At 52.6% G+C, this 26,338-nt stretch overlaps 1 protein-coding gene across 1 annotated transcript in view; it reads right to left on the bottom strand.

Moving 5' to 3' along the window:
- Window positions 1-275: 275 nt before the first annotated feature.
- SGSM1 (small G protein signaling modulator 1) overlaps window positions 276-26,338 on the bottom strand; it is a 62,438-nt gene continuing 36,375 nt past the window's right edge. Inside the window, exons 12-24 of the mRNA XM_060249189.1 lie at window positions 22,054-22,192; window positions 19,163-19,227; window positions 17,115-17,260; window positions 16,896-17,024; window positions 16,615-16,797; window positions 15,343-15,414; window positions 12,856-13,407; window positions 10,209-10,333; window positions 9,945-10,027; window positions 8,648-8,757; window positions 8,229-8,325; window positions 5,762-5,929; window positions 276-390 (exon numbers count right to left, since the gene is read on the bottom strand). Of these exons, the coding sequence (XP_060105172.1) occupies window positions 302-390; window positions 5,762-5,929; window positions 8,229-8,325; window positions 8,648-8,757; window positions 9,945-10,027; window positions 10,209-10,333; window positions 12,856-13,407; window positions 15,343-15,414; window positions 16,615-16,797; window positions 16,896-17,024; window positions 17,115-17,260; window positions 19,163-19,227; window positions 22,054-22,192 (1,958 nt within the window). The 3' untranslated portion in view covers window positions 276-301. The remainder of the gene's footprint in view (window positions 391-5,761; window positions 5,930-8,228; window positions 8,326-8,647; window positions 8,758-9,944; window positions 10,028-10,208; window positions 10,334-12,855; window positions 13,408-15,342; window positions 15,415-16,614; window positions 16,798-16,895; window positions 17,025-17,114; window positions 17,261-19,162; window positions 19,228-22,053; window positions 22,193-26,338) is intronic.

Below are 26,338 nucleotides of genomic sequence, written 5' to 3'. Positions count from 1 at the left end.
CTGTGCCACGTCAGCCTCCACCTCACTAGGAAGAGAAAGGAGATGGAGGGTGCGAGTTCTTTGGTTAATCCCCACAATGGCTGCAGGGCCAGCGAGCAGCAGCCAGAAACACAAGCTGCAAGAACCGGTACACGGCCTGGTGACCATCTCCTCCAGGGCACATGGGAGGCAAACAGCAGTTTTGTGTGTGTAGGGGGGGTCTCTCTGTCTTACACACCCTCCATGGTGGCTGCTTTTCATCTCCAATGGTGACAGACTGTGGTCTTCCTCCTCTGCCCGCCAGGGCACGCCTTCTGTGGGGTCACTTGTTCTCGATCAGGGTCTGGACTTTGTACACCAGGTCTCGTGCCAGCTTCAGGATCTGCTTGGTGTTGTGACGCTCAGCCATTTCTGCAGGAGGGAAGGGGAGGAAGAGGAAGAATGAAGCTAAACCCAATGGAAGAAGAGGAGGGACTCCAATTAAGCAAGACTGTGGAGTACTGTGTACTATTCTGGTCACCACACCTCAAAAAAGATATCATAGCTTTGGAAAAAGTCCAGAAAAGGGCAACTAGAATGATTAAAGGGTTGGAACACTTTCCCTATGAAGAAAGGTTGAAACCAGGCCTCAGATTCAGTGGGAGCTCACAGGAGCACAGCTCCTAAACCTTACTGAGAGTTCCACCTCCTTGTCCATTGAATAATATGTGCAGCTGCATAACAATTCCTGGATGAGCTCCACCACCTATTTTTCTACAAAGTGAACCTGGTTAAAACACTTGGGGCTCATTAGCTTGGAGAAATGTCAACTGAGGGGTGACATGATAGAGGTTTACAAGATTATGCTTGGGATAGAGAAGGTAGAGAAAGAAGGACTTTTCTCCCTTTCTCACAATTCGAGAACTTGTGGGCACTCAAGGAAATTGCTGAGTAGTCAGATTAAAACAGATAAAAGGAAGTACTTCTTCACCCAAAGGGTGATTAACACATGGAATTCACTGCCACAGGAGGTGGCGGCGGCTACAAGCATAGCCAGCTTCAAGAGGGGATTGGATAAGCATATGGAGCAGAGGTCCATCAGTGGCTATTAGCCAAAGTATATTATTAGAACTGTCTGGGGCAGTGATGCTCTGTATTCTTGGTACTTGGGGGTGGGGACACGGGGAGGGCTTCTAGTGTCCTGGCCCCACTGGTGGACCTCCTGATGGCATCTGGGGTTTTTGGCCACTGTGTGACACAGAGTGTTGGACTGGATGGGCCATTGGTCTGATCCAGCATGGCTTCTCTTACTTTCTTATTTCTGGGGCAAGTGATGCTCTGTATTCTTGGCGCTTGGAGGAGCACAGTGGGAGGGCTTCTAGTGTCCTGGCCCCACTGATGGACCTCCTGATGGCACCTGCGTGTTTTTGGTCACTGTGTGACCTGGAGTGTTGGACGGAATGGGCCACTGGCCTGATCCAACATGGCTTCTCTCATGTTCTTATGTTACCTGCTCAATGAGTTTGTGGCTGGGGAGAGATCTGCACTGGCGACTGCCTGCATCAAAGCAGGGGAGGATTTTCTCACCACTAGTCTTAGGGTTGCCAACTCTATGTTGGGAAGTTCCTGGAGATTTGGGGCTTGGGCCTGGGGAGTGCACAGCTTGTGGAGGGAAAGGGCTTCAGCAGGGCCTAATGCCACAGAGTCCTTCCTTGGGGTTGCCAGCTCTGGTGCTGGGAAATACCTGGAGATTGGGAGGTGGATGAAGCCTCAGAAGGGTGTTTGGGGAGGCTTAGGCAGCTTAGCAAGGTACCATGCCATACCCCCCCCTCCAAAGCAGCTATTGTCTCCAGGGGAGCTGATCTTAGTCATCTGGAGACCAGTTGTGCTAGTAGTGGGAGTTCTCCAGGTGCCACCTGGAGGCTGGCCACTCTAGCCAGCCCCAATTCCCAAGGGAAGTCTGCTTTGCACCCTCTCTGTGGACCTCACAGCACCACCAATGATTTGGAGTTGGGGGTGAGCAGTGAAGTGGCCAAGTTTGCAGATGACACTAAATTGTTCAGGGTGGTGAGAACCAGAGAGGATTGTGAGGCACTCCAAAGGGATCTGTTGAGGCTGGGCGAGTGGGCGTCAACGTGGCAGATGAGGTTCAATGTGGTCAAGTGCAAAGTAATGCAAATTGGGGCCAAGAATCCCAGCTACAAATACAAGTTGATGGGGTGTGAACTGGCAGAGAGAGATCTTGGGGTCGTGGTAGCTAACTCACTGAAAATCTTGAAACCGTGTGCGGTTGCAATAAAGAAGGCCAATGCCATGCTGGGAATTATTAGGAAGGGAATTGAAAACAAATCAGCCAGTATCATAATGCCCCTGTATAAATCGATGGTGCGGTCTCATTTGGAGTACAGTGTACAATTCTGGTCACTGCACCTCAAAAAGGATATTATACCATTGAGAAAAGTCCAGAAAAGGGCAACTAGAATGATTAAAGGTTTGGAACACTTTCCCTATGAAAAAGGTTAAAACACCTGGGGCTCTTTAGCTTGGAGAAACCTCGACTGCGGGGTGACAAGATAGAGGTTTACAAGATTATGCATGGGATGGAGAAAGTAGAGAAAGAAGTACTTTTCTCCCTTTCGCACAATACAAGAACTCGTGGGCATTCAATGAAATTGCTGAGCAGTCGGATTAGAATGAATAAAAGGAAGTCCTTTTTCATCCGAAGGGTGATTAACATGTGGAATTCACTGCCACAGGAGGTGGCAGCAGCTACAAGCATAGCCAGCTTCAAGAGGCGATTGGATAAAAATATGGAGCAGAGGTCCATCAGTGGCTATTAGCCACAGTGTATATATATATATATATATATATATATATATATATATATTGGCCACTGTGTGACACAGAGGGTTGGACTGGATGGGCCACTGGCCTGATCCAACATAGCTCCATTATCAATGGAGGCCCAGATAGCAGCCACTGCCAAGTCAGCATTCTTCCATCTGAAGCGGGCAAGGCAGTTGGCCCCTTTCCTTGAGCGCCGGGACCTCGCAACAGTGATCCATGCAACTGTCACCTCAAGACTAGACTACTGTAATGCCCTCTACTTGGGGCTACCTCTGTGCCGGACCCGGAGACTGCAGCTAGTGCAGAACGCGGCGGCCAGGCTGTTGTTGGGACTCCCGAAACGGGAACGTATACGGCCGGGGCTACGTGAACTGCACTGGCTGCCGATTATATACCGGGTCCAGTACAAAGTGTTGGTCATTACCTTTAAAGCCTTATATGGCCGAGGACCTGCCTACCTGAGGGACCGTCTTTCCCCATATGAACCCCAGAGAGCACTGAGGTCAACTGGGAAAAACCTAATGACTATCCCTGGGCCGAAGGAGATTAAATATCAGAACACTAGAGCACGGGCCTTTTCGATCGCGGCCCCTACCCTGTGGAACCGACTCCCCGAGGAGGTGCGGGCCCTGCGGAACCTCGATCAGTTCCGCAGGGCCTGCAAGACCACCCTTTTTAAACTCGCACACTCGGACTGCTAAGAAGGTCAGTAATTAAGAATCTGCCAATGCGGTCTAAAGATCTATACCGCTGTATAACTGCATTTATTGGACTGGTTTTAATTTTAAGTTTAATGTTTTATATTGTTAATCTAAAGGTTTTATTTACTATTGTATGTTTTATAGAATGTTGTTAGCCGCCCTGAGCCTGCCAAGGTGGGGGAGGGCGGGATATAAATGAAATTAATAAATAAAATAAATAAATAAAAAATAGCTTCTCTTATGTTCTTATGTGACACAGAGTGTTGGACTGGATGGGCCATTGGCCTGATCCAACATGGCTTCTCTGATGTTCTTATGTGACACAGAGTGTTGGACTGGGTGGGCCATTGGCCTGATCCAACATGGCTTCTCTGATGTTCTTATGTGACACAGAGTGTTGGACTGGATGGGCCATTGGCCTGAGCCAACATGGCTTCTCTTATGTTCTTATGTGACACAGAGTGTTGGACTGGAGGGGCCACTGGCCTGATCCAACATGGCTTCTCTGATGTTCTTTTGTGACACAGAGTGTTGGACTGGATGGGCATTTGGCCTGATCCAACAGGTCTTCTCTTATGTTCTTATGTGACACAGAGTGTTGGACTGGAGGGGCCATTGTCCTGATCCAACATGGCTTCTCTTATGTTCTTATGTGACACAGAATGTTGGACTGGAGGGGCCATTGTCCTGATCCAACAGGGCTTCTCTTATGTTCTTATGTGACACAGAGTGTTGGACTGGATGGGCCATTGGCCTGAGCCAACATGGCTTCTCTTATGTTCTTATGTGACACAGAGTGTTGGACTGGATGGGCCACTGGCCTGATCCAACATGGCTTCTCTTATGTTCTTATGTGACACAGAGTGTTGGACTGGAGGGGCCATTGTCCTGATCCAACAGGGCTTCTCTTATGTTCTTATGTGACACAGAGTGTTGGACTGGATGGGCCACTGGCCTGATCCAACATGGCTTCTCTTATGTTCTTATGTGACACAGAGTGTTGGACTGGATGGGCCACTGGCCTGATCCAACATGGCTTCTCTTATGTTCTTATGTGACACAGAGTGTTGGACTGGATGGGCCACTGGCCTGATCCAACATGGCTTCTCTTATGTTCTTACGTGACACAGAGTGTTGGACTGGATGGGCCATTGGCCTGATCCAACATGGCTTCTCTTCTGTTCTTATGTGACACAGAGTGTTGGACTGGATGGGCCATTGGCCTGAGCCAACATGGCTTCTCTTCTGTTCTTATGTGACACAGAGTGTTGGACTGGATGGGCCATTGGCCTGATCCAACAGGGCTTCTCTTATGTTCTTATGTGATACAGAGAGTTGGACTGGATGGGCCATTGGCCTGACCCAACATGGCTTCTCTTATGTTCTTATGTGACACAGAGTGTTGGACTGGATGGGCCATTGGCCTGAGCCAACATGGCTTCTCTTATGTTCTTATGTGACACAGAGTGTTGGACTGGATGGGCCATTGGCCTGAGCCAACATGGCTTCTCTTATGTTCTTATGTGACACAGAGTGTTGGACTGGGTGGGCCACTGGCCTGATCCAACATGGCTTCTCTTATGTTCTTATGTGACACAGAGTGTTGGACTGGATGGGCATTTGGCCTGAGCCAACATGGCTTCTCTTATGTTCTTATGTTAACTAAAGTAGCATCTCCAACAGCTGAATTGAATTTCTCTGTATTTGTTTGTTTCCTGGGGTGGCTCAAATCTCAGTGGAGGAGTATCTGCTTTGCATGAAAGTTCAGTCCTCAGCATCTTCAGGTGAAAAAGTGGAGGGCTGGGAAAGCCCCCTCCTCCCCACCAGCCCCAGAGGACTTTCTTGGCACAGCTTGTTTTGGGTGCTGTATTATTCCCAAAAGTTGCTCTGTTTTCTGTTGTAATAGACTGTTTTCTACCACCTTTGGGATTTTATGATGTGGAAACCAGAACATAAATACTTCAGATAAAGTATTTTGCCATCTTCTGGGCTTGGAGCAGGGGCCACTGGGTGTGTGTGAGGGGGGTAGGTTCTTGTGAATTTCCTGCATTGTGCAGGGGGTTGGACTAGATGACTCTGGAGGTACCTTTCCAACTCTGTGGTTCTATGAAATAGTATGGAGCCAACCTCTTGGGACACCAAAAGAGGACCCACTCAGAGCTTGCCACAAGAGATCTCAGGGCACAACTCCCTTAGATTGGGCCATGCGTCCTCTAAGAAGCAGCCAAACATCTCTGGCCAACTAAGCTCTGTACCGTTGAAGAACTTGATGATGTCCGTGAAATCCATATTGTTCTCAAGGATGATGTCCCGGTAGACTTCCACCAAGGCAAGCGCGATGAAGAGGACGTAGTGAGAAGAGGAGATGTGTGCAGCGGCCCAGATTGTCTCCCAGACAGAGAAGACGTCATCATAAACAAGTTCTGTGGAGAAGAAACAGCTAAAGAGCAGCCAAAGGAGCATGTCGAAAGCAGCAGATGCGGCCCATCCCTGCCAAAGCCCCGAGACCCTCCCAGCAAACGCCTCCTTCTTTCCATCACAGAAGGACTTCACTGATCTCAAAGAGTTCCTGGAGGAGGTTAACAAGCATGTCGATAAGGGCAATCCTATGGACATCACATATTTGGACTTCCAAAAGGATGTTGCCAAGATATCTCACCAAAAACTCTGGACTAAGCTTAGCTGTCACAGGATAAGAGGTTAGGTCCCCTTGTAGATAAAAAAAATCGGCTAAATGAAAACAAAGGTTGTTCTTGCAATGGGTCAAATCAAGCAGTAGGATCTCACAAGGATCAATGCTATTTAATTTGTCCAAATGTGATTTCCAATAGGAGGGTTGTAGTTTAATGGCCCCGCTTACGGGTGACACCACATTATTCCAGATGGGGAGAACCAAGGCGGATTGTGAAGTTCCTTGGGAGGATCTTCCTCATCAACTGGATGAGTGGGCAACAATATGGCAAATCAAGCTTATTCCAAAAAAGGGTAAGGTGATGCATAATGAAATACAAATTCTGGTTTTAAATATAATCCAGTGGGGACAGAACTGGCTGTGGCTGAAAGGACATGAGACTCTGGAGCTGTAGCAGACAGCTCAGCTGAAAATGTCAGCTCAGTAGGTGGCAAAAGTGAAAAAGGCAGACTCCATGCTGGGGATTCATAGGAATGGGACTGAAAATAAAACATCACTATTATAATTTCCCTGTATATATGTATGGTGTGGTGTTATTTGGACTATTCTGTATAGTTCTGGTCGACCAATCTCAAAAAGGATACTGCAGACCTAGACATTATGTAGAAGAGAGTAACCAAGACGGTTTCCAACACGCAGTTTGGAGTGCCTTTTCTAAAGACAATTAACAGATTGGAGACTGTTTCAATTAGAAAAAGGATGGGTAAGGGAGACAGAAATTTGGGGGCCAAGAAACTGGACAGTGAGAACTTTTTGTATCTATTCCATAATACTAGAACTTGGAAGCACTCAATGAAGCAGTAGATTAAAACAGCCTGAAGGAAATACTTCTTTTCTCAACATGCAATTAAATCATGGAATTCACTCCCAGGAGTTGGGATCATGGCCACATACATAGATGACCTTAAAAGGGGTTTAGATAGATTAATGGAGGAGATGTCTATCAGGGGTTCCTAGCGATCATGACTTGAGGGGAACCTCCACATTCAGAGGCAGTAAATCTCTGAATCCCAGAGCCAGGAGGCAATATCTTCAGTCTCTCTGCCCTGTTGTTGGCCCTCCAGAGGAACTGGCTGGACCCTGTGTAGGACAGGATGCTGGACAAGATGGACCCACCCTGGTCTGATCCAGCAGGGCTCTTCAGACGTTCTTCTCAGGGGAAGGCCTCAGCCTCTCTGCCCTGTTGTTGGCCCTCCAGAGGAACTGGTTGGCCTCTGTGTGAGTCAGGAGGATGGGCTAGATGGACCCTCACTGGTCTGACCCAGTAGGCTCTTCTTATTTCTCATCAAGGGAAGGCCTTGGCCTCTCTGCCCTGTTGTTGGCCCTCCAGAGGAACTGGCTGGCCACTGTGTGAGACAGGATGCTGGACTAGATGGACCCTCCCTGGTCTGATCCAGCAGGGCTCTTCTTATTTCTCATCAGGGGAAGGCCTTGGCCTCTCTGCCCTGTTGTTGGCCCTCCAGAGGAACTGGCTGGCCACTGTGTGAGACAGGAGGCTCAACTAGATGGACCCTCCCTGGTCTGATCCAGCAGGGCTCTTCTGATGTTCTTCTCAGGAGAAGGCCTCAGCCTCTCTGCCCTGTTGTTGGCCCTCCAGAGGAACTGGCTGGCCCCTGTGTGAGACAGGATGCTGGACTAGATGGACCCTCAGTAGCCTGATCCAGCAGGGCTCTTCTGATGTTCTTCTCAGGGGAAGGCCTCGGCCTCTCTGCCCTGTTGTTGGCCCTCCAGAGGAACTGGCTGGCCAATGTGTGAGACAGGATGCTGGACTAGAGGGACCCTCACTGGTCTGTTCTAGCAGGGCTCTTCTGATACTCTTCTCCAGGGAAGGCCTCATTCTCGGTGCCCTGCGGTTGGCCCTCCAGGGGAACTGGTTGGCCACTGCATGAGAACAGGATGCTGGACAAGATGGATCACTGTCTGATCCAGAAGGGCTCCTCTGATGTTCTCACAATTCTTTATGGACAAATAATTCCACTTCAACTGGTCAAAAATGGTATATGTTTATAGTGCCCCCTGTCCACACAAACCTCGCTTAAAATCCAGGAGGAACCAGCGGTAGCAGAAGTAGAAATGTGTGTAGTCCCCATTTTGGTGCATCAGTTCAAACAGCTCCGAGTCCAGAATCTGCTTGGGGGGAAAAGCTTTCAGAATCCTGTTTCTGCAAGGGAAGCATATTTCCCCCTCCCCGACTTTCAAAAAGTCCCACTCTGTCACATGCGCTTGGGATGGCGTGAGGCAGTTCCCCAGGTGGAGTCCCCATCTTCTCTACCCAGGCTGGTGTACTTTTAAGGGCTGCAGGGCAGACGGATGTTCACTTTGTCAAGCTCCCCATCACCCTCACAGCACCTTTGTCCTGAGAGGAACCTCTCTCTGCCTGTGGAACTCCTGCTTCCCAAAGGCCCCCAGAGGCTCCTCCCCTCCCCTCCCTCCCGGGCAAATACCTCACCTGGATGAGGGACCTCATGTTGGCGAAGTGCGTGTCCATGGCTCCTCCGTGAGGGAAGTTCTGATTCATCCGCTTCATGAGCTCCGAGAAGCAGCTGAAGGCCAGGGCCTCTGGGCAGGGGGGAGAGAGTATCTGGGCATCACCAGAGCAGAGAGGGCATTCCCTGGCCCCAGAGGACACTGATTACGAGATGGGACACCAGAATAGAAGCCCCTGTTTGCTCCTGGGGTCTCCCTGTACTTCTCATGGGTTGGCAGTCACAGGCCTTTTTGGGGCCACAACTGTTCTTTGCTTCAGAAGCAGCCAGGGTTGCCAACCTCCAAGTGGTGCCTGGAGATATCCCACTCTCTCCAGGCCATAGAGATCAGTTCCCCTGGAGAAAACGGCCACTTTGGAAGGTGGATTTTATCAGCATTGCACCCCATTGAGGAGGAAAGAAAAGATCCCCTGTGCAAGCACCAGTCATTTCCAACTCTGGCGTGACGTTGCTTTCACAACGTTTTCACGGCAGTTTGCCATTGCCTTCCCCAGTCATCTACACTTCCCCCCCAGCAAGCTGGGGACTCCTTTGACCAACCTCTGAAGGATGGAAGGCTGAGTCAACCTGGAGCCAGCTACCTAAAAACCCAGCTTCTGCTGGGGTTCGAACTCAGGTCATGAGCAGAGCTTAGGACTGCAGTACTGCAGCTTTAACACTCTGCGCCACGGGGCTTTTCAAAAGGAAAGGTCCCCTGGAGAAGCACCAGTCGTTTCCGACTCTGGGGTGACGTTGCTTTCACAACGTTTTCACAGCAGACTTTTTACGGGGTGGTTTGCCATTGCCTTCCTCAGCCATCTACACTCCCCCCCCCCAGCAAGCTGGGTACTCATTTGACTGACCTCTGAAGGATGGAAGGCTGAGTCAACCTCGAGCCGGTTACCTGAAAACCCAGCTACTGCTGGGGATCGAACTCAGGTCGTGAGCAGAGCTTAGGACTGCAGTACTGCAGCTTTAACATTCTGCACCACTGAAGCCCTCCCCAAACCCGGTTCCTCTGGGTATTTCCCAGCTTAGAGCTGGCCAGCCTGGCTGCCCCAAATGGCCACAGCTGCCCCTCTGAACTGCCACTCCCTGGGCTATTCACACCACTCCTGGGCACTCAAAGACACCTGCAGCGAATGGAGGGAATCTGGAGTGAGTGGGAAAGCGGGGAAAGGCGATCCAGTGCCTGGGACTGAACTTGTCAGGAGGGGGCCCGTGGCCCAAAGTCATGGGGAGGGGGCCCGGCAACCCAGGGGCAAAGCGCAGCACACTCACCGTCATCTAAAACAACGAGCAGAGGTGCCAGCAGGTCACACATCCCCTGGACGTAGCCGATGTCGAGATGGTGCCAGATGTAGCTGTGGGGGGAAACTGGGGTGAACCAGGACAGCCGGCTGCAACAGCAGACACAACCCCTGACTGTGTTGTGCACACACCCGCCGAATTCTCTTATGCCCCTTGGCACGCCCACGTGTTGCCAGCCAAGCCATGTCCTGTCCGGACTGGGGGACCCACAAGGCACCTTGCCCCATCAGCTACCTGCACATGATGTTGCGCAGTTTCTCCAAGTTGGCTGGCGTGAAGTACCAGTAGTTACGGTCACATCTCTGCACGTCCTTCTCGATGCGGTGCAGGTTCACGGTGTAGAGGTCTAGGAGCTCCGGCTGTGGACACAGGAGCGGGGTGGGGGAGAGCTGCTTGAGCCCGGAGCTGCCGGGTCTGCAGAGGGTGGGCTGAAAGTCCTGCTGCCCAGCTCTCGAGCATCCAGACTGGGGGAAGGGGAGGGAGGGATCTTGCCAGGAGAAGACTTGGCATATTGCATGGAGTTGAGGGACGTTCCACACTAATAGAAGGTGAATTCTCTGGCCTGGGCAGATCTCTCAAAGGAATTTCAACCTGCTAGATGTAAAATGGTATAATATGGCCCAGGGGTGGCCAAACTGTGGCTCGGGAGCCACATGTGGCTCCTCCACACTTACTATGTGGGTCTCAAAGCCCCCACTGCCCCACTGGCTAACTCGGAGAAGGCATTTCTCTGTTTAAATCGCTTCTCCAAGCCAAGCCAGCCAGCGGCTCGGAGAAGGCATTTAAAGTTAAAGTTGCTTTCTTTCCACCTCTCCCTCCCTCCATCTATTTTCCTGCCTGCCTTCCTGTCATGCGGCTCTCAAGCATCTGATGCTTATTCTTTGTGGCTCTTGTGTTAAGCAAGTTTATCCACCCTTAGCCCCATCTCATCAGATCTGGGAAGCACAGAAGGGCCGCTGCTTGGACGGGAGACCACCTAGGAAGGCTTTTCAGCAGAGGGAAGCGGCAGCCGCCTCTGCTTCATCACTTGCCTTGAGCACCCCGGAGGAGGGGGGTTGCCAGGAGTCAGCGGAGACTGACAGCACTTTGTGTGGGCAAAGGGCAGACCAGCTGCAGCCAACATTGGGTGACCTCCAATGTTCCCTCTAAGCTGCAGAGTCTTGAGAGCAAAAAATTCTGCTTTGTGAGCTGCTGGCATTAAAGTGGTGAGCTCCTGCATCAATTATTGTGCTCTGGGGTCCTCCTTCCTGAGCTGAGACAAAAAGGTGTGAGCTGGAGGCTAAAAACCTGTGAGCTGGCTCACGCTAACTCAGCTTAGAGGGCGCACTGGTGACCTCTGAGGGTTTCCAAGGCAAGAGGCTAACAGAGGGAGGCCCTTTGCCCTCTGACAGCACTTCCCACACACATATTTGCCTTTGGAAAAACTGACCGGAAACTTCAGCCGCTCCGAAATGTGGCAGGCAGGCTGTGGTTGGGAGCTGGACAGAGGGGGACTGGCTCATTCCTGCACCGGCTGCCCACCTGCTTCTGGGGGCGATCCGAAGGGCTGATTCTTCTCTTGAAAGCTCTGGATGGATCAGGGCCAGGGCACACAAAGCCCCCCCTCTCCCTTGCCAGTTCAGATCCTCTTCCCAAGGCTGCTCTCTGGGCCTCCATCTGCAGAGGTCGGGGGGAGGGGGGGCCAACGAAGATGGGGCTCTGCTTTTGGAATGCTCTCCAGCCTACACTGCTCTCTTTTAGGCACACCGGCTAGGAACTCAAGCAGGTCTCTGCAGAAGTGGCAGATCATTTTTTCTGAATAAGACAACATATAATTCTGATTTGGGGAGTCCTGGAGAGGAGCAGGTTGCTGTCCGGGGGTCTGAAGCCCCATCCCTCCCCCCCCCCCCCCCCGCCAGCAACCTGAGGCACCTGCTCCCCCCAAAGGGGGAGCCATTTTGATGGAGAAGATGGTGCAGCCACCAACCCCTCCTCCTGGGTCCAGACTTTCTTGGTCACACAACAACTTCCCAAGATGGAAGTCCTGGACTAAAGCTCCTCCCCTTCCCCAAAGGGCCAAGCTACACGCATGGCAGCTTCAAGAGGGGATTGGATAAACATCTGCAGCGAAGGCCAATGGCCCACCCAACATGGCTTCTCTTATGTTCTTAAGGAAGCACTTCTTCACCCAAAGGGTGATTAACATGTGGAATTCACTGCCACAGGAGGTGGCGGCGGCTACAAGCATAGACAGCTTCAAGAGGGGATTGGATAAGCATATGGAGCAGAGGTCCATCAGTGGCTCTTAGCCACAGTGTATTGTTGGGACCCTCTGTCTGAGGCAGTGATGCTCTATATTCTTGGTGCTGAGGGGGGCACAGTGGGAGGGCTTCTAGCCCCACTGGTGGACCTCCTGATGGGACCTGGGGTTTTTGGCCACTGTGTGACACAGTGTTGGACTAGATAGGCCATTGGCCTGATCCAACATGGCTTCTCTTATGTTCTTAAAAGGAAGTCCTTCTTCACCCAAAGGGTGATTAACATGTGGAATTCACTGCCACAGGAGGTGGTGGCGACTACCAGCATAGACAGCTTCAAGAGGGGATTGGATAAGCATATGGAGCAGAGGTCCATCAGTGGCTATTAGCCACAGAGTATTGTTGGAACCCTCTGTCTGAGGCAGTGATGCTCTGTATTCTTGGTGCTGGGGGGGGCACAGTGGGAGGGCTTCTAGCCCCACTGGTGGACCTCCTGATGGGACCTGGGTTTTTTGGCCACTGTGTGACACAGTGTTGGACTAGATAGGCCATTGGTCTGATCCAACATGGCTTCTCTTATGTTCTTAAGATGGCTAGGGCCTCCTCCACAAAGGTCGCTTAGCCAAGCCCCCCTCCCCACTCACAGAATATGTGACGCCTGAGGAGGAGACGGGAGAAACTTCCACAGTGGTCAGGTCCACGACGGCCAAGGAGTGGGGCTCCAGCTGCGGGTACAAGCTTTCCATTTCCGGCTCTTCCAAGAGGTCATCTTCGCTCCCCGTGGAGTTCTGCTGCTCGATGCTGTGGTCAGCCCAGCCCTCCGCCCTGCCTTCCTTGCTCATGGGGTCAAGCTCCTCTGATGTCCTGCTGGAGTCCCCTTCCAGGCTGTCCTGAACCGGCAGGCCTTCCAAGACGCCATCCTCCTTGGGGGTGGCTCCCTCCTGGGGCCCCCCTCTGCTCCCTCCGGCCACGTGGGACACAGTGGGCTTGCCAGCCTCTGCCATGCTGTCCTCGGTGCTGAAGCTGCGCTCGGAGTAGGCGGAGGTGACGGAGAAGTTCTGCGAGGACGAAGGGTGGCCAGAGTCCGGGGAGCAGGTCCCGTTGGGGAGCGCCCCGTTGGAGAGTTTGGCTCGCTTGCCCTCTTCCGGCTGGGCCTCTGCTTCCGGCTGCTCCAGCTCCTCCACGGATTCAAATACCTGGGCAAAGAAGAAGCAGGGGATGAAGAGGAGGGGCTCCCAGGGCTGGCCCAACAAAAAAGATTCTGCAGCCCCCCCCCCCACCAAATAAATGAAGAACCAGAGGACGGCTGATAGGCACAGCAGGGGCTGTTGGAGTTCCAGGCACCGCAGGAAGAGACCGCCGGGCAAGAAGGGCCCAAGTTTGTGCTACTGAGACAAAGGTGGTCATAGCGACAGAAGGTCGATTCACACATTACAGAGTCCACACAGAGAACCGGGGGCTGGATGGGGGCTCTACATTCTCACTTGCTTTCCCCCACCCCGCCCCAGTCCTGAGAGAACTCACAGGGTCACCAATTTTCTATATCAGGGGTGGCCAATGGTAGCGCTCCAGATGTTTTTTGCCTACAACTCCCATCAGCCCCAGCCAGCATGGAAAATGGCTGGGGCTGATGGGAGTTGATGGCAAAAAAACATCTGGAGCGCTACCGTTGGCCCCCCCTGTTCTATATGAAACAATTTTGAGAAATTGTGTCCTTTATTGCTTTCCCCCACAGTATGTATGTGAATGTTAAACTTTTAAAATAAAAATTATTTGTTTTATAATAATAATAATAATATAATAAAAATTTATTTATACCCCGCCCTCCCCGCCAAGGCAGCATTCCTTATTTAAAAATAAGCACTTTACCTAGAATTCTGTGCTGAGAATTTAGTTATTAGACACATGGGGTCCTCATTCAGACTGAGAGGGTGGTGTGTGAGGAGGAAGGAATCGATGCATTAATCCTGCCCCCTCTGAAATGCAACAGTGGTAGTCTGGGATACAATTCATAGCAAAAATTGGACTCAAAGATGTGAGTTTGGAAAGGGCATGCCTGAGGATTTCTTGGGAGTTTGGTTCCCATTCGGCTCTAGCCTGCAAATGGGCAAGACAGACAGATGCCTGTACAAGTGCCTTCTTCCTTCCTCCTTGGGGAGGCCAGAAAGCCCCCCCCCCCATTTCTGTTGTTCTGGAAACAACGTCCAACAGAATGTTTCAAGAGGGCGTATTTGGAAAGGGAAGAAGGTGGTCATATAACAGAATGGTCCAGGACAGCACTTTTCTAAAAGAGAACAAGACTGAAGGCTATTGAAATGTTTATTGTATGTATCATGTTGTTCTTAATACATTTTCTACTTTTTGTAATCCATTTTTTGTATTGCTTCTGGTGTGGCTTCTTGGACTGCTTTTTGTTCACACTCCCTTCTAATCTTGTAGTTCTCGTGTCAAGCATGCTATTTCTATGCATTACTGGATTCTGATTTCTTCCCCTGTGTCCTGACAACTGTCCTTTCCCATAGCTGCATATCAAAGCTCAAACCCCCCCTCTTGCCTTCTCACCTCCCTTTCCTCTTTCCCACCTCTGGGTAGCAAATGTAGGAATGCTGTAACTTTGAGGATAGAAAGAAAGGAGGCGCCTCCCCCGCCCAACAGTTCCCGTTCATTGCTTATCAACGGGGACAAGAATGTATGAGACCGAAGGAAGTTTCAACTGCAAGATAGTAGTTTAGCTGTAGCAATTCACATATGCTTGTTATGTCTTGGAGCTATCTTTCCTATACTCTTTGATGTAATCCTTAAAACACCATGCTATGAGCAACTCTGTATCACTCTCAAGGTGCTGCACCTTGAGCAACAATGGATTATCAATAAACCAAGTCTTTGTATCAAACAACTGCTTGATTACTTGAAATACCTATGCTGGACATCTAGTCCTATTGCACACTTTACTGGGTATCTTATGCTGTTTGGTTGCATTTTATACGCACACCAGGAGGGGCATTGTAACCTGTGAAGTCTCAATGAGAAAGGTGGGCTATAAAGAAACAAAATAAATACAATTTATTAAGAGGCAGGGGGCTCTGCTGGAAGCATTCAGAAGGCGAACCAGCCCAGGCTTCATGGCTTACCTGTGTGCTGCCGCTGGAGTCACTCTGCAGGCGGGCCAAGTTCTGTCGGCCAGAACTGCCGCTCTGGGAAGACTGTGAGGAGGAAGAGGAAACACCCACATGTGGCCAAGCCAACCCACAAAGGCAAGAGAAAGCGCAGCTGCTGCAGGTGTTGCTGGGTCCCCATGCAAAAGCCACCCAGAGGATCCCACGCCTGCCTTGGCCACTGCAACTGGCCTCTCTCCTCTGGGCCATGGCACAAGAGGGGCGAGTCAGGAGCGCTTCTCTCATTCCACAATCTCTTTGTTGCTAAATGTTACAGGGTGGCCACAGGGTCCCCTCACAGCGCTGAACAAGCACCGCTTCCAAATGGGGTCACAGACCACAAAGCACTTCTCTTTTTTTTTTTTGGAATATGGTTGGTAAAGCAACTTAGAAAGATTATTACAATTGCAACCATTTTTTTAAATTTTCCAGGTGGCTGGAGATAACTCAGCAACCCCACAACAGAAGAGCACAGACACCATTGCAAGAGCAGCTGCCGCTTGCTTGAGGGGACCTGGAAAGAGGGAGAAAACTGACTTGAGAGCCTCCAGGTGAGAAACGGGATAACTGTACGTAAAAATAACTTTTGGACATGTTCAGTAAAATGAACTGCATTACTATATGTGTTTTTACTCAATATTTATTGTGATTCCATGATTCAAAATGGTAAAGGTTTCATTTGAGCGCACCGTATTTTGTCACAAAGCGCAGGCCTCGCTTGTAGCGTGCACGTCAGGGATGCCAGCAGCCTCCAGGTGGGACCTGGGGATCCCCTGGAATTACAGCTCATCTGCAGACTACAGAGATCAGTTCCCCTGGAGGAAATGGAGCCTCTGGAGGGGGGGTTCTCTGGCAATGTCGTCCCCAGGCCCCCCAACCTGGGTGTGGCAACCCTACCCTCATCCTCTACAGGAGGCCAGGGGGGAACCTGGCAATTTTGTATGCAAAACATTGTGGGGGTTCTGGATCATGGCGAGAGGGCAGCAACCAAAGACGGGGCTTTTGGGGCGGTGACTTTCACAAATGGAACTTTAGAAAGTTTCCTTTGCACTTTAGAAGAAAGAATTCTGCAAGCAAATTCTGTGGCTGCGCTCATGGTCTGATCTGTTGGAAGCAGAGTGAGGGACAGAGAGGCAAAGAATCTGGAGGAGGAGAGCAGAAGGACCAAGAAAACCCACAGCAGCCCCAGAAGAGATGGCCCTCCTGCCCCCCGCCCCGGGAATGTTTCTCCCCACCAGGCAGACTCACTTCGTTGCTGACAGTGGAATCACGGTGCAACATGCGCTCTAGGTGGGAATCGAGGCTGGCCCCCGAGGAGCACTTGGCCAGGGCGGCTGCGTGCGACTCCTTCTCCCGCTGCCTGACAATGGCCTCACAGCCCAGCCACTCCGCCATGGTCTGCGCATAACAGGCGTGGGTTTGGTGGTCAATCTGTCAGCCAAAAGAGAGCATGGATCATGCCGGCTGCCCTGAGGCCCCAAGAGAAGCATCCCAACCCACGGAGTCTGGAAGGCCCCCATAGCTCTCACCTCCCTCCTCTCTGCTTCTGACATCCCAAGCTGGTAGTGGCCCAAGAGGAACGGCCAGACAGCTCTCCGGATCTCAGGCTGGACCCCTCCGAAGTAGACCAGGCGCAGCAGCTCCTTCTCCTTGTAGCTCTGAGAAGACAGGCACAGGGACAGACATCCCCTTGGGGTGGAATTGGGAGGGCAATGGGGAAGGACCCAAGGGAGGAGGGGTTGCCATACCGAGCTGTCTTGCAGGAACTCCTCCCAGACCTCTGCTGTCAGACCCAGGCTGGCATCGCACGGCATGCTGGGAGATATGATGTCGTGGTTCACCAGGGCCGAGAGGTGAGTGCGCACTGTGGAAAGATGCCGGCAATAGGCCAGCCCTTTGCCAGGGAAAGGAAGAGAGAGATTGTTCAGAGCCTGCACACACACAGACACACGCTCTGCTTGCAGTGAGCGGTCGCAGAAGACGGGCATAGAGTGGAGGCGCGGAAAGGAACCACAGTCACTTCATGGCCTGACCCACGTCAAGAAAGGTCTTCTTTGGCCCAATGAGCTGCTGGCAGTCAGAAGAGACAAGATGGCCTCCCTTGGGAGAAAGTGGGAAGCTCCGACACTCCTCTTGGCTTCCTGCAAACTGTGCAAAACTCAACTTTCCCAGAGGGCATTTCGGCTCAGGCCAAAGGGCTCCCCTGCACAAAACAGCTTTGCAAACTTCCCCACCCTTCTCTCTGAATCAGAGACTCAGGGTGGCTTACAATCTCCTCAGTCAGTCAGTCAGTCAGTCTCCTATAACTTACAATCTCCTATAACTTCTCTCTCCACAACAGACACCCTGTGAGGTGGGTGGGGCTGAGAGGGCTCTCACAGCAGCTGCCCTTTCAAGGACAGAGTCTCAGAGCGGCCTACAATCTCCTTTCCCTTCCCCCTCCACAACAGACACCCTGTGAGGTGGGTGGGGCTGAGAGGGCTCTCACAGTAGCTGCCCTTTCAAGGACAACCTCTCCCAGAGCTATGGCTGACCCAAGGCCATTCCAGCAGCTGCAAGTGGAGGAGTGGGGAATCAAACCCGGTTCTCCCAGATAAGAGAGCTCTGGCTGATCCAAGGCCATTCCAGCAGCTGCAAGTGGAGGAGTGGGGAATCAAACCTAGTTCTCCCAGATAAGAGAGCTCTGGCTGACCCAAGGCCATTCCAACAGCTGCAAGTGGAGGAGTGGGGAATCAAACCCAGTTCTCCCAGATAAGAGAGCTCTGGCTGACCCAAGGCCATTCCAGCAGCTGCAAGTGGAGGAGTGGGGAATCAAACCTAGTTCTCCCAGATAAGAGAGCTCTGGCTGACCCAAGGCCATTCCAGCAGCTGCAAGTGGAGGAGTGGGGAATCAAACCCAGTTCTCCCAGATAAGAGTCCGCACACTTAACCACTACACCAAACTGGCTCTCAGTCACAGCCAGTCAGAGGCTCTCTAATGCACCCTAATGCCTGGGTTACTGAAATGTCCCATTTTGTCCACTGCATTGACTCACTAGGTGTAATACACCTTGAGTCGCTGTAAGAAAGGCGGACTATAAGTAACAAACAAATGTTTCTTTATTTAATTCATTGACACCTGAGTCCTTCTCCGCAACGGAGACCCGAAGTGGCTTCCATCCTCCTCGTCTCCTCTGCTTTATCCTCACAAGAACCCTGTGAGGTTGGTCAGGCGGAGGGAGGGGGACTGACTCCCCCCCAGCTCACCCAGGGCAATCGCAGGTCCCAGCCGGACACTCTAGCGCTGCTCAGCCTCTCCAGGGAGCTTCCCACAAGGCCAGCCGGCCTGGACCCCCCAGAAGGACTGCTATCAACCCGGAGGGGATTCCATGCCCATCAGGCCCTGCAGCAGGATGAAGCCAGCTGTGCTTTCGTTGCTCGACCAGAGGCTGCACCGGCTTTGTATGGGCACAGAGAAGGCCCTGGTTTTTCTCACTAGGGGGACAAGCAAGACTGGACGTGCAAGAAGGGAAAATGTCCATAGGAGGAGAAATGGGACCAGCCTACCCCATTCTCCCCCATCCATTTTTCTTGAGGACAAGTGGAAACCCAGCTGTGGGGGTGGGAGGCAAGGAAGAATGCCAGCAAACCCTGCCCCCCCCAGGTAAGGCAGCCCCTCCCTCCCTCCGCTTTTCATCTCAGTCTCCCCCTGGAAGCGTTTCATTTTTTTGAAAATGGAGACTGTTGCCCAGGCCTCCTGCATCTGCTCTAGTTTGGCCCTTTGGGCTGCTTGCAAAGAGGAGCTGGTGATACTCACAGCCATAGAAGGCCCTGGAAAGGATCTGGTACTTCATGTTGTCACAGAGCAGCTTGAGGGGAGCTCTGGGGAGACAGAACAGAAGCTGCTGGAGCCAGCAAGGAAACCTCCAGTCCAGACAGAGCCCCTCCCCGCCCCCCCCCCCCGATTGGGAGGCAGTACCAAAAAGTGCTTCAGCTTTGGCATCATGTCCCCTGGTGCAAACACCTGCATACTTCTTTTTGCTTCACTGATACCCTCTGGTAAAACAGGTTTGCTAGGTTTTTGAAATAATACACAATCCCATCAAACCTGTTTCCCAGTGGGCCAAACTGGAGACACCAACCTACAGAGCCGAAGTGCCATCCAAGTATGAAGGACAGAATGGGGCTCCCAGGACTGGGCCCAGTAGCTCTAGAGCAGGGGTGGCCAACGGTAGCTCTCCAGATGTTTTTTGCCTACAACTCCCATCAGCACCAGCCAGCATGCTGGCTGGGGCTGATGGGAGTTGTAGGCAAAAAAACATCTGGAGAGCTACCGTTGGCCACCCCTGCTCTAGACTACTGGATCTCAGATCTCCCACCTTTGGGCTCCTTTTCCATAGCAAGGTACCAGTGCAGGAGTCCTGCATGTTGCAGAGGATTCTGGGAGATGGTCCAGGATGTGTGCACATGCTCACACACACACACACAGAGTCCATGCATAAGGAAAGGCAGAACTGTTGGCCTTCAGTCTTGCTCCACGTGAACCAATGTACCTCGGTGAACCCCTGCAACACTTCTTGGGGGCCCTGCCCTGCAGGGGGAGGCCTACAGTGGCGGGCGAGCTCTCTCTAAGGGGATCCGGTTTGCCTGAGAAAGGGGTTCCCAAACACCTGCTCCGCTCACTTGAGGAGAACGCACTTCTGTAATGTAATGTAATGTAAAATTTTATTTATACCCCGCCCTCCCCCGCCAGAGCAGGCTCAGGGCGGCTTACAACATTTAAAATGAACAATACAATAATAAAACATTAAGAACACATTAAAACCAATCAGTGATTAAAACATTCCTAGACTAACAGTGGCGGTAATCATTATTAATTTAGCAGTAAACATTGGTACCATCATTAATGAACGCCTGTTTGAAGAGGGCGGTCTTGCAGGCCCTGCGGAACTGATCTAAGTTCCGCAGGGCCCGCACCTCCTCTGGGAGCTGATTCCAGAGTTGTGGGGCTGCGGCGGAAAAGGCCCAAGTGCGGGTGCTTTGCAGTTTTACTTCTTTCGGCCCAGGGATATTCAGTTTATTTTTGCCTACTGACCTCAGTGCTCTCTGGGGCTCATATGGGGAGAGACGGTCCCTCAGGTAGGTCGGTCCTTGGCCATATAGGGCTTTAAAGGTTATGACCAGCACTTTGTACCGGATCCGGTATACAATCGGCAGCCAGTGCAGTCCGCGCAGCCCAGGCCGTATATGCCTCCATCTTGGAAGACCAAGTAGTAGCCTGGCTGCTGCATTCTGCACTAGCTGCAGTTCCCGGGTCCGGTATAGAGGCAGCCCCATGTAGAGAGCGTTACAGTAGTCCAGTCTTGAGGTGACCGTCGCATGGATCGCCATCGCTAGGTCCTGCCGCTCTAGGAAAGGGGCCAACTGCCTCGCCCGCCTCAGATGAAAGAATGCTGACTTGGCAGTGGCTGTTATCTGGGCCTCCATTGATAATGAAGGCTGCAAGGTGTTCAGACCTGGGCAGTTCTGAGTACTCTCTATGGTTTAGCCTCTGGGTCTGCAGGCAGGTTCCAGAATGCCTCAGGAGGACTCTGGCCTCCATGTTGCCACCACTCTCCTGAGGCTGGGCACAAACAGGGCCCCTGCTGGGAAGCTGAAACACCACTCTGAGGCAGGGGGCCGGTGGAACCTTCCTCTCCCTTCCCAGGAAGAAGAAGATATTGGATTTAAAACTCGCCCTCCATTCTGAATTTCAGAGACTCCGAGCGGCTCCTTTATCTTTATCTCCTTTATCTTCCTCCCCCACAACAGACACCCTGTGAGGCGGGTGAGGCTGAGAGAGCTCTCCCAGAACCTGCCCTTTCAAGGACAACCTCTGACAGAGCTCTGGCTGACCCAAGGCCATTCCAGCGGCTGCAAGTGGAGGAGTGGGGAATCAAACCTGGTTCTCCCAGATAAGAGTCCGTGCACTTAACTACTACACCAAACTGGCTCTCAGAAAGGAAAGAAGGAAGGCTGCAGATTTATACCCCGCCCTTCTCTCTGAATCAGAGACTCAGAGCAGCTTACAATCTCTTATATCTTCTCTCCCCACACCCTGTGAAGTGGGTGGGGCTGAGAGGGCTTTCACACCAGGTGCCCTTTCAAGGACAACTCTTGCAAAAGCCATGGCTGACCCAAGGCCATTCCAGCAGCTGCAAGTGGAGGAGTGGGGAATCAAATCCGGTTCTCCCAGATAAGAGTCCGTGCACTTAACCACTACACCAAACTGGCTCTCAGAAGACAGATACCCTGTGAGGTGGGTGAGGTTGAGAGAGCTCTCCCAGAAGCTGCTCTTTCAAGGACAACCTCTGCCAGAGCTATGGCTGACCCAAGGCCATTCCAGCAGCTGCAAGTGGAGGAGTGGGGAATCAAACCCAGTTCTCCCAGATAAGAGAGCTCTGGCTGACTGAAGGCCATTCCAGCAGCTGCAAGTGGAGGAGTGGGGAATCAAACCCGGTTCTCCCAGATAAGAGTCCGCGCACTTCACCACTACACCAAACTGGCTCTCAGTCACCAGTCAGAGGCCCCACTGCTGGTGCAAACCCTCAGCCCAGCCCGCTCAGCCTTTGCGACCCCTTCAGCCTCCTGCCCTGCCTTCAAGCAGCCTTGCACCCCCCCCACCCCATCAGACCGCTGTCCCCCACCAGGGGGGTCTTGTCCCCTCACCTTTCGTGGTTGCAGCCGTTGGAGGTCCCGCTCTCCGTCGAGCCGCTCTGGGAGCAAGAAGAGCAGGAGGACTTGCGGGTGGTCGGCTGCCAGATGGAGGGCAAACCGCTCCTGGGACCATCCATCAGGTCCTGGGGGGCTGAAAGAGAGGGCAGAACAAGACGGCATCGCGAGAAAGCAGCGGCTTCTTCTAAGAGTACAGAAGGAAAGCGCAGGAAGCCCGATTGGAAAGAGCAAGACGTCTGGAGTATTTTTGCACCGAGCCAATCGCATGATCAGCGCCCAATCACAATTCAGTCTCTGAGGCACGAGAGGGGCAACCAGAGAAGCATCCAAAGGTGGGGGGTGGGGGGCATTCTCAAGAGCATCATATGATTAAAAGACAACCTCTGTCTCCAAGGCAAACCTAGGAACTGTTTGCTGAATTTGTCAGGGTTCTTCCCAAGTCGCTGTGTGTATCTGGGGGTGGAAATGTCACTCCAGCTGCGGCTGATGTGCAGCAACCCAGAGGTTTCTGAAGGCAAGTGACTGTTCAGAGATGTTTGCCCCTGCCTGCCTCTGGGAGCGACCCTGGGCTTCCTTGGAGGTCTCCCATCCAAAGACTAATCAGGGCTGCCCTGCCGAACTTCCAAGATAGGAAAGGGCTGTCCAGCTCAGCACTTACGTCTCCAGGGGAAAGAACGTGCCCCATAATCAGAGACGCACTCCTCATCTCAGGGCTACTCGAGGGAGGAAGGGGAGGCCCCGATGCTAGTGGGGGTTGCTGGCAGAGCCATGACTTGGGGGCTGCTGGGTAAAGCACCGTCAGGGGATCCTCTTAACCTGCACAAGACAAGGCGTGTTCACGGAGAGTCCTCGCCTTCCTTGGACCTTTGCTGGTGCCCCTGGACAACCCAAAAGCAGCCCCACTGGGGAGGGCTCTTCTCCGGGCATCACTGCCAACTTCCACTCACTGGCACAACCAGCTGCATCTCCTTCCTTGTTTCAGCAAGCGAGAAGCTGAGCCAACCCAAGGTGAAGCGTGCAGCAGGTCACTAGCCCCCCTGGGCCGTCCAGCTCTCAAGACAAGGCAGCCAACATGGGGGTGGGGCGCTGAAGCCCCCAAGAACTTTGGAAGCCCACCTGGGTCATTTTACTCTGAACTGGAAGATGATTCCTACATGCAAGAAGCCCCTCCAGGGATCTATAATCACACATTTGAAGTTTTTGAAATCACAGCAGCTCTTTTCTTGCAGCCGTGTGCCAGGCCTTCCAGGTCATTCAACAGGGAAGTGAGCGATTATGGATTGCTAGAGAGGCTTTCTGTCGTCTGTTCCATCAAGGACTGCTGAGTTCTCTCCTTCCGATCTGTCCATCCATCCCATGCAGGTGTGCACCTGTGTCCTGTCAATGAGCTGGGGCAGCCCTGGCTGAGCCCTCAAAAAGTGGGTTTTCAGCCAGTCTTGGATGCCGCAAAATAAATCTGGGCTGACTTCCTCGCAGAAAGAGACCCCTCTAAATCACAGCAGTTTGGTGTCGTGGTTAAGTGTGCGGATTCTTATCTGGGAGAACCGGGTTTGATTCCCCACTCCTCCACTTGCAGCTGCTGGAGTGGCCTTGGGTCAGCCAGAGCTCTTGCAGGAGTTGTCCTTGAAAGGGCTGCTGCTGTGGGAGCCCTCTCAGCCCCACTCATCCCACAGGGTGTCTGTTGTAGGGAGGGAAGGTAAAGGAGATTGTGAGCTGCTCTGAGATTCAGAGTGAAGGGCGGGGTATAAATCCATCATCTTCTTCACCATCTGCTTTGGAGAGCTCCTCAAAGAGACAGGGGCTCCTGGTTAGGAGGTAATGGTAGAAGCAGCGGCAGAGTCACCCTGGATTGATTTCACCCATCAAAAGAATTTAAATAATAGTCATCAACCACTCCCGACAGTCCCCAACTATGCAATGGAGTCAAGAGACCCCAGAAGAGCTGCTGGGGAAGGTTCTTCTTTTGAGACACCCACAAAAAGGAGCCCCTCACTGCTGGGAGAGGACAGAGCCCACACTCACACAGCAGTTTGCAGAAGGGAGGAGAGCAGGAAAGCAGCCCTACATGGCAAAGAAGGTGGCTTGGCAGGTGGTGGCATTTGTATGGACCCAACAGCAGCCAACCAATTGAGAGATTTGCAGTGCAGACTTACACTCATCTAGGCCCATTTACTTCAATGGACTGAGAAGGGCCTACTCTGCTCAGGATGGTGCAGTTAACAGACTGACTGTTTGGGCTTCACCTCGCAAGCGGGGTCAGGCTTCACCTCCCAAAGCAGCAAGAGAATTGCACCAGCGGTTGCTCACTGGGTCGTGCAGCAGCATCTAGCAGTTCAAGTGTTATTCCTACCGGTGCTGCGATCCACGCCCAGCATCTCCATGGTGCTTCTGAGAGGCCTCAAAGCATTTTGCACAGAGCATATCTGCAGCTCTCGCAAGCACCCGATAAGGCAGAGGCAGGCCTCTTTTTCTCCAGTTGCCCCTGTAGGAGCTGGGAAAGGCCCTGGCCCTCTTGGCCAGGGGAGACATGAGGCCCACGAGAGACACCTTTGGAGTCATTTCCCCTCTCGATAAAGGGGGCTTCATAATGTGAAAGATTGTGTGTGTGTGGGGGGGGAGGGCCTTTTTGGAGGTGTCCCCTTCTCCAACAGCCCAAGAATCTTGTCCATCATTCCTGGCTCATCACAGCAGAGGTGGGGATGAGGGTTTTGCTGCAGGCCAGATGTGGGCAAGCGTTCTGCCTGAGGTCACATCTGGACCTCTCCCCCTCTTCTGAGGCCTCAGAGTGGGATGCAGCTCTTCCCATCTCCCCCACTCTGTCCCTCTCAATGGCCCTCGCTGCCCATTTGGCAAGTTTCCTGAATATTCGCCCACTAGTCATTTGCATTCCAAAAAGTTGGAATGCAAACTGAGTGCCAGATGGCAGGTTTCTGTGGGTCAGATCTGGAGGGTCATCCAGGGCTGCAAGTTGCCCCACTGTGCTTTTTCTGATTCCCAAAGCCCCAAGTAAATCTCCACACAGATTAAGTCGCTATGGGGGGAATCCCTGGGCCCCTGACCGCCAATGCCACCATGAGCCAAGCCACCCAGCCAGAAAATGACCCCAAGGCCCCGGTGGCAGCAGCAGCAACAGCATTACAGGGCTGGCAGTTGGGCCCAGATGTGGTGAGGAGAGAAGGGGGCCCTTCGGACAAGCTCAGAGACCGTTTGGGCATCACCAGAACTTTGCCGGCAGTCAGAGTCATCCAGGCCTTCTTGTCCCCGGGAGCGGCGAAGGTGCTGGAAGGGAGGGGGAGCCACAAGGGGCCCTTCACCACCACTACACATGTGGGAAAGAGAGAAGCCGCGTTGAAGCTGAGCCTGCACAGCTGGAGAGACCCTCTGAAGCTCACTGTCCCTCTTGGAGAGGGCTCTTCCAACGAGGGAGGGGTGCACATCAAAAACACCCACCGGGAAATACTCCTGAACACAGAGAGTGATTCAATGTGAAATTCACCGCTAGAGGATGCAGTGCGAGCAACAGGAACAGACAGCTTTCACAGGGGACTGGACAGATTCATGGAGGGCAGGTCTATCAGTGGCTCCTAGCCATGGTGACTCAGGGGAACCTCCACATTCAGGGGCAGTCCACCTCTGAATCCCAGAGTCAGGAGGCAACATCTGGGGAAGGCCTCAACCTCTCCGTCCTGTCAGTGACTCTCCAGAGGAACTGGTCGGCCACTGTGTGAGACCGGAAGCTGGACTAGATGGACCCTCCCTGGTCTGATCCAGCAGGGCTCTTCTTATTTCTCATCAGGGGAAGGCCTTGGCCTCTCTGCCCTGTTTTTGGCCCTCCAGAGGAACTAGTTGTCCGCTGTGTGAGACAAGAGGCTGAACTAGATGGACCCTCCCTGCTCTGATCCAGCAGGGCTCTTCTTATGTTCTCATCAGGGGAAGGCCTCGGCCTCTCTGCCCTGTGGTTGGCCCTCCGGAGGAACTGGCTGGCCACTGTGTGAGACAGGAGGCTGGACTGGTGGACCCTCCCTGGTCTGACCCAGCAGGGCCCTTCTGATGTTCTTCTGAAAGCCTCAGACTCTGTGTCCTGTTGCTGGCCCTCCAGAGGAACTGGCTGGCCTCTGTGTGAGATAGGAGGCTGGACTGGTGGACCCTCCCTGGTCTGACCCAGCAGGGCCCTTCTGATGTTCTTCTGAAAGCCTCAGACTCTGTGCCCTGTTGCTGGCCCTCCAGAGGAACTGGCTGGCCTCTGTGTGAGATAGGAGGCTGGACTGGTGGACCCTCC

Source organism: Heteronotia binoei, chromosome 11, assembly GCF_032191835.1.
Source record: "Heteronotia binoei isolate CCM8104 ecotype False Entrance Well chromosome 11, APGP_CSIRO_Hbin_v1, whole genome shotgun sequence".
Taxonomy (NCBI): Eukaryota; Metazoa; Chordata; class Lepidosauria; order Squamata; family Gekkonidae; genus Heteronotia; species Heteronotia binoei.
Note: the sequence above shows the minus strand (reverse complement) of the source record. Positions and strands in the feature narration are given on the sequence as shown.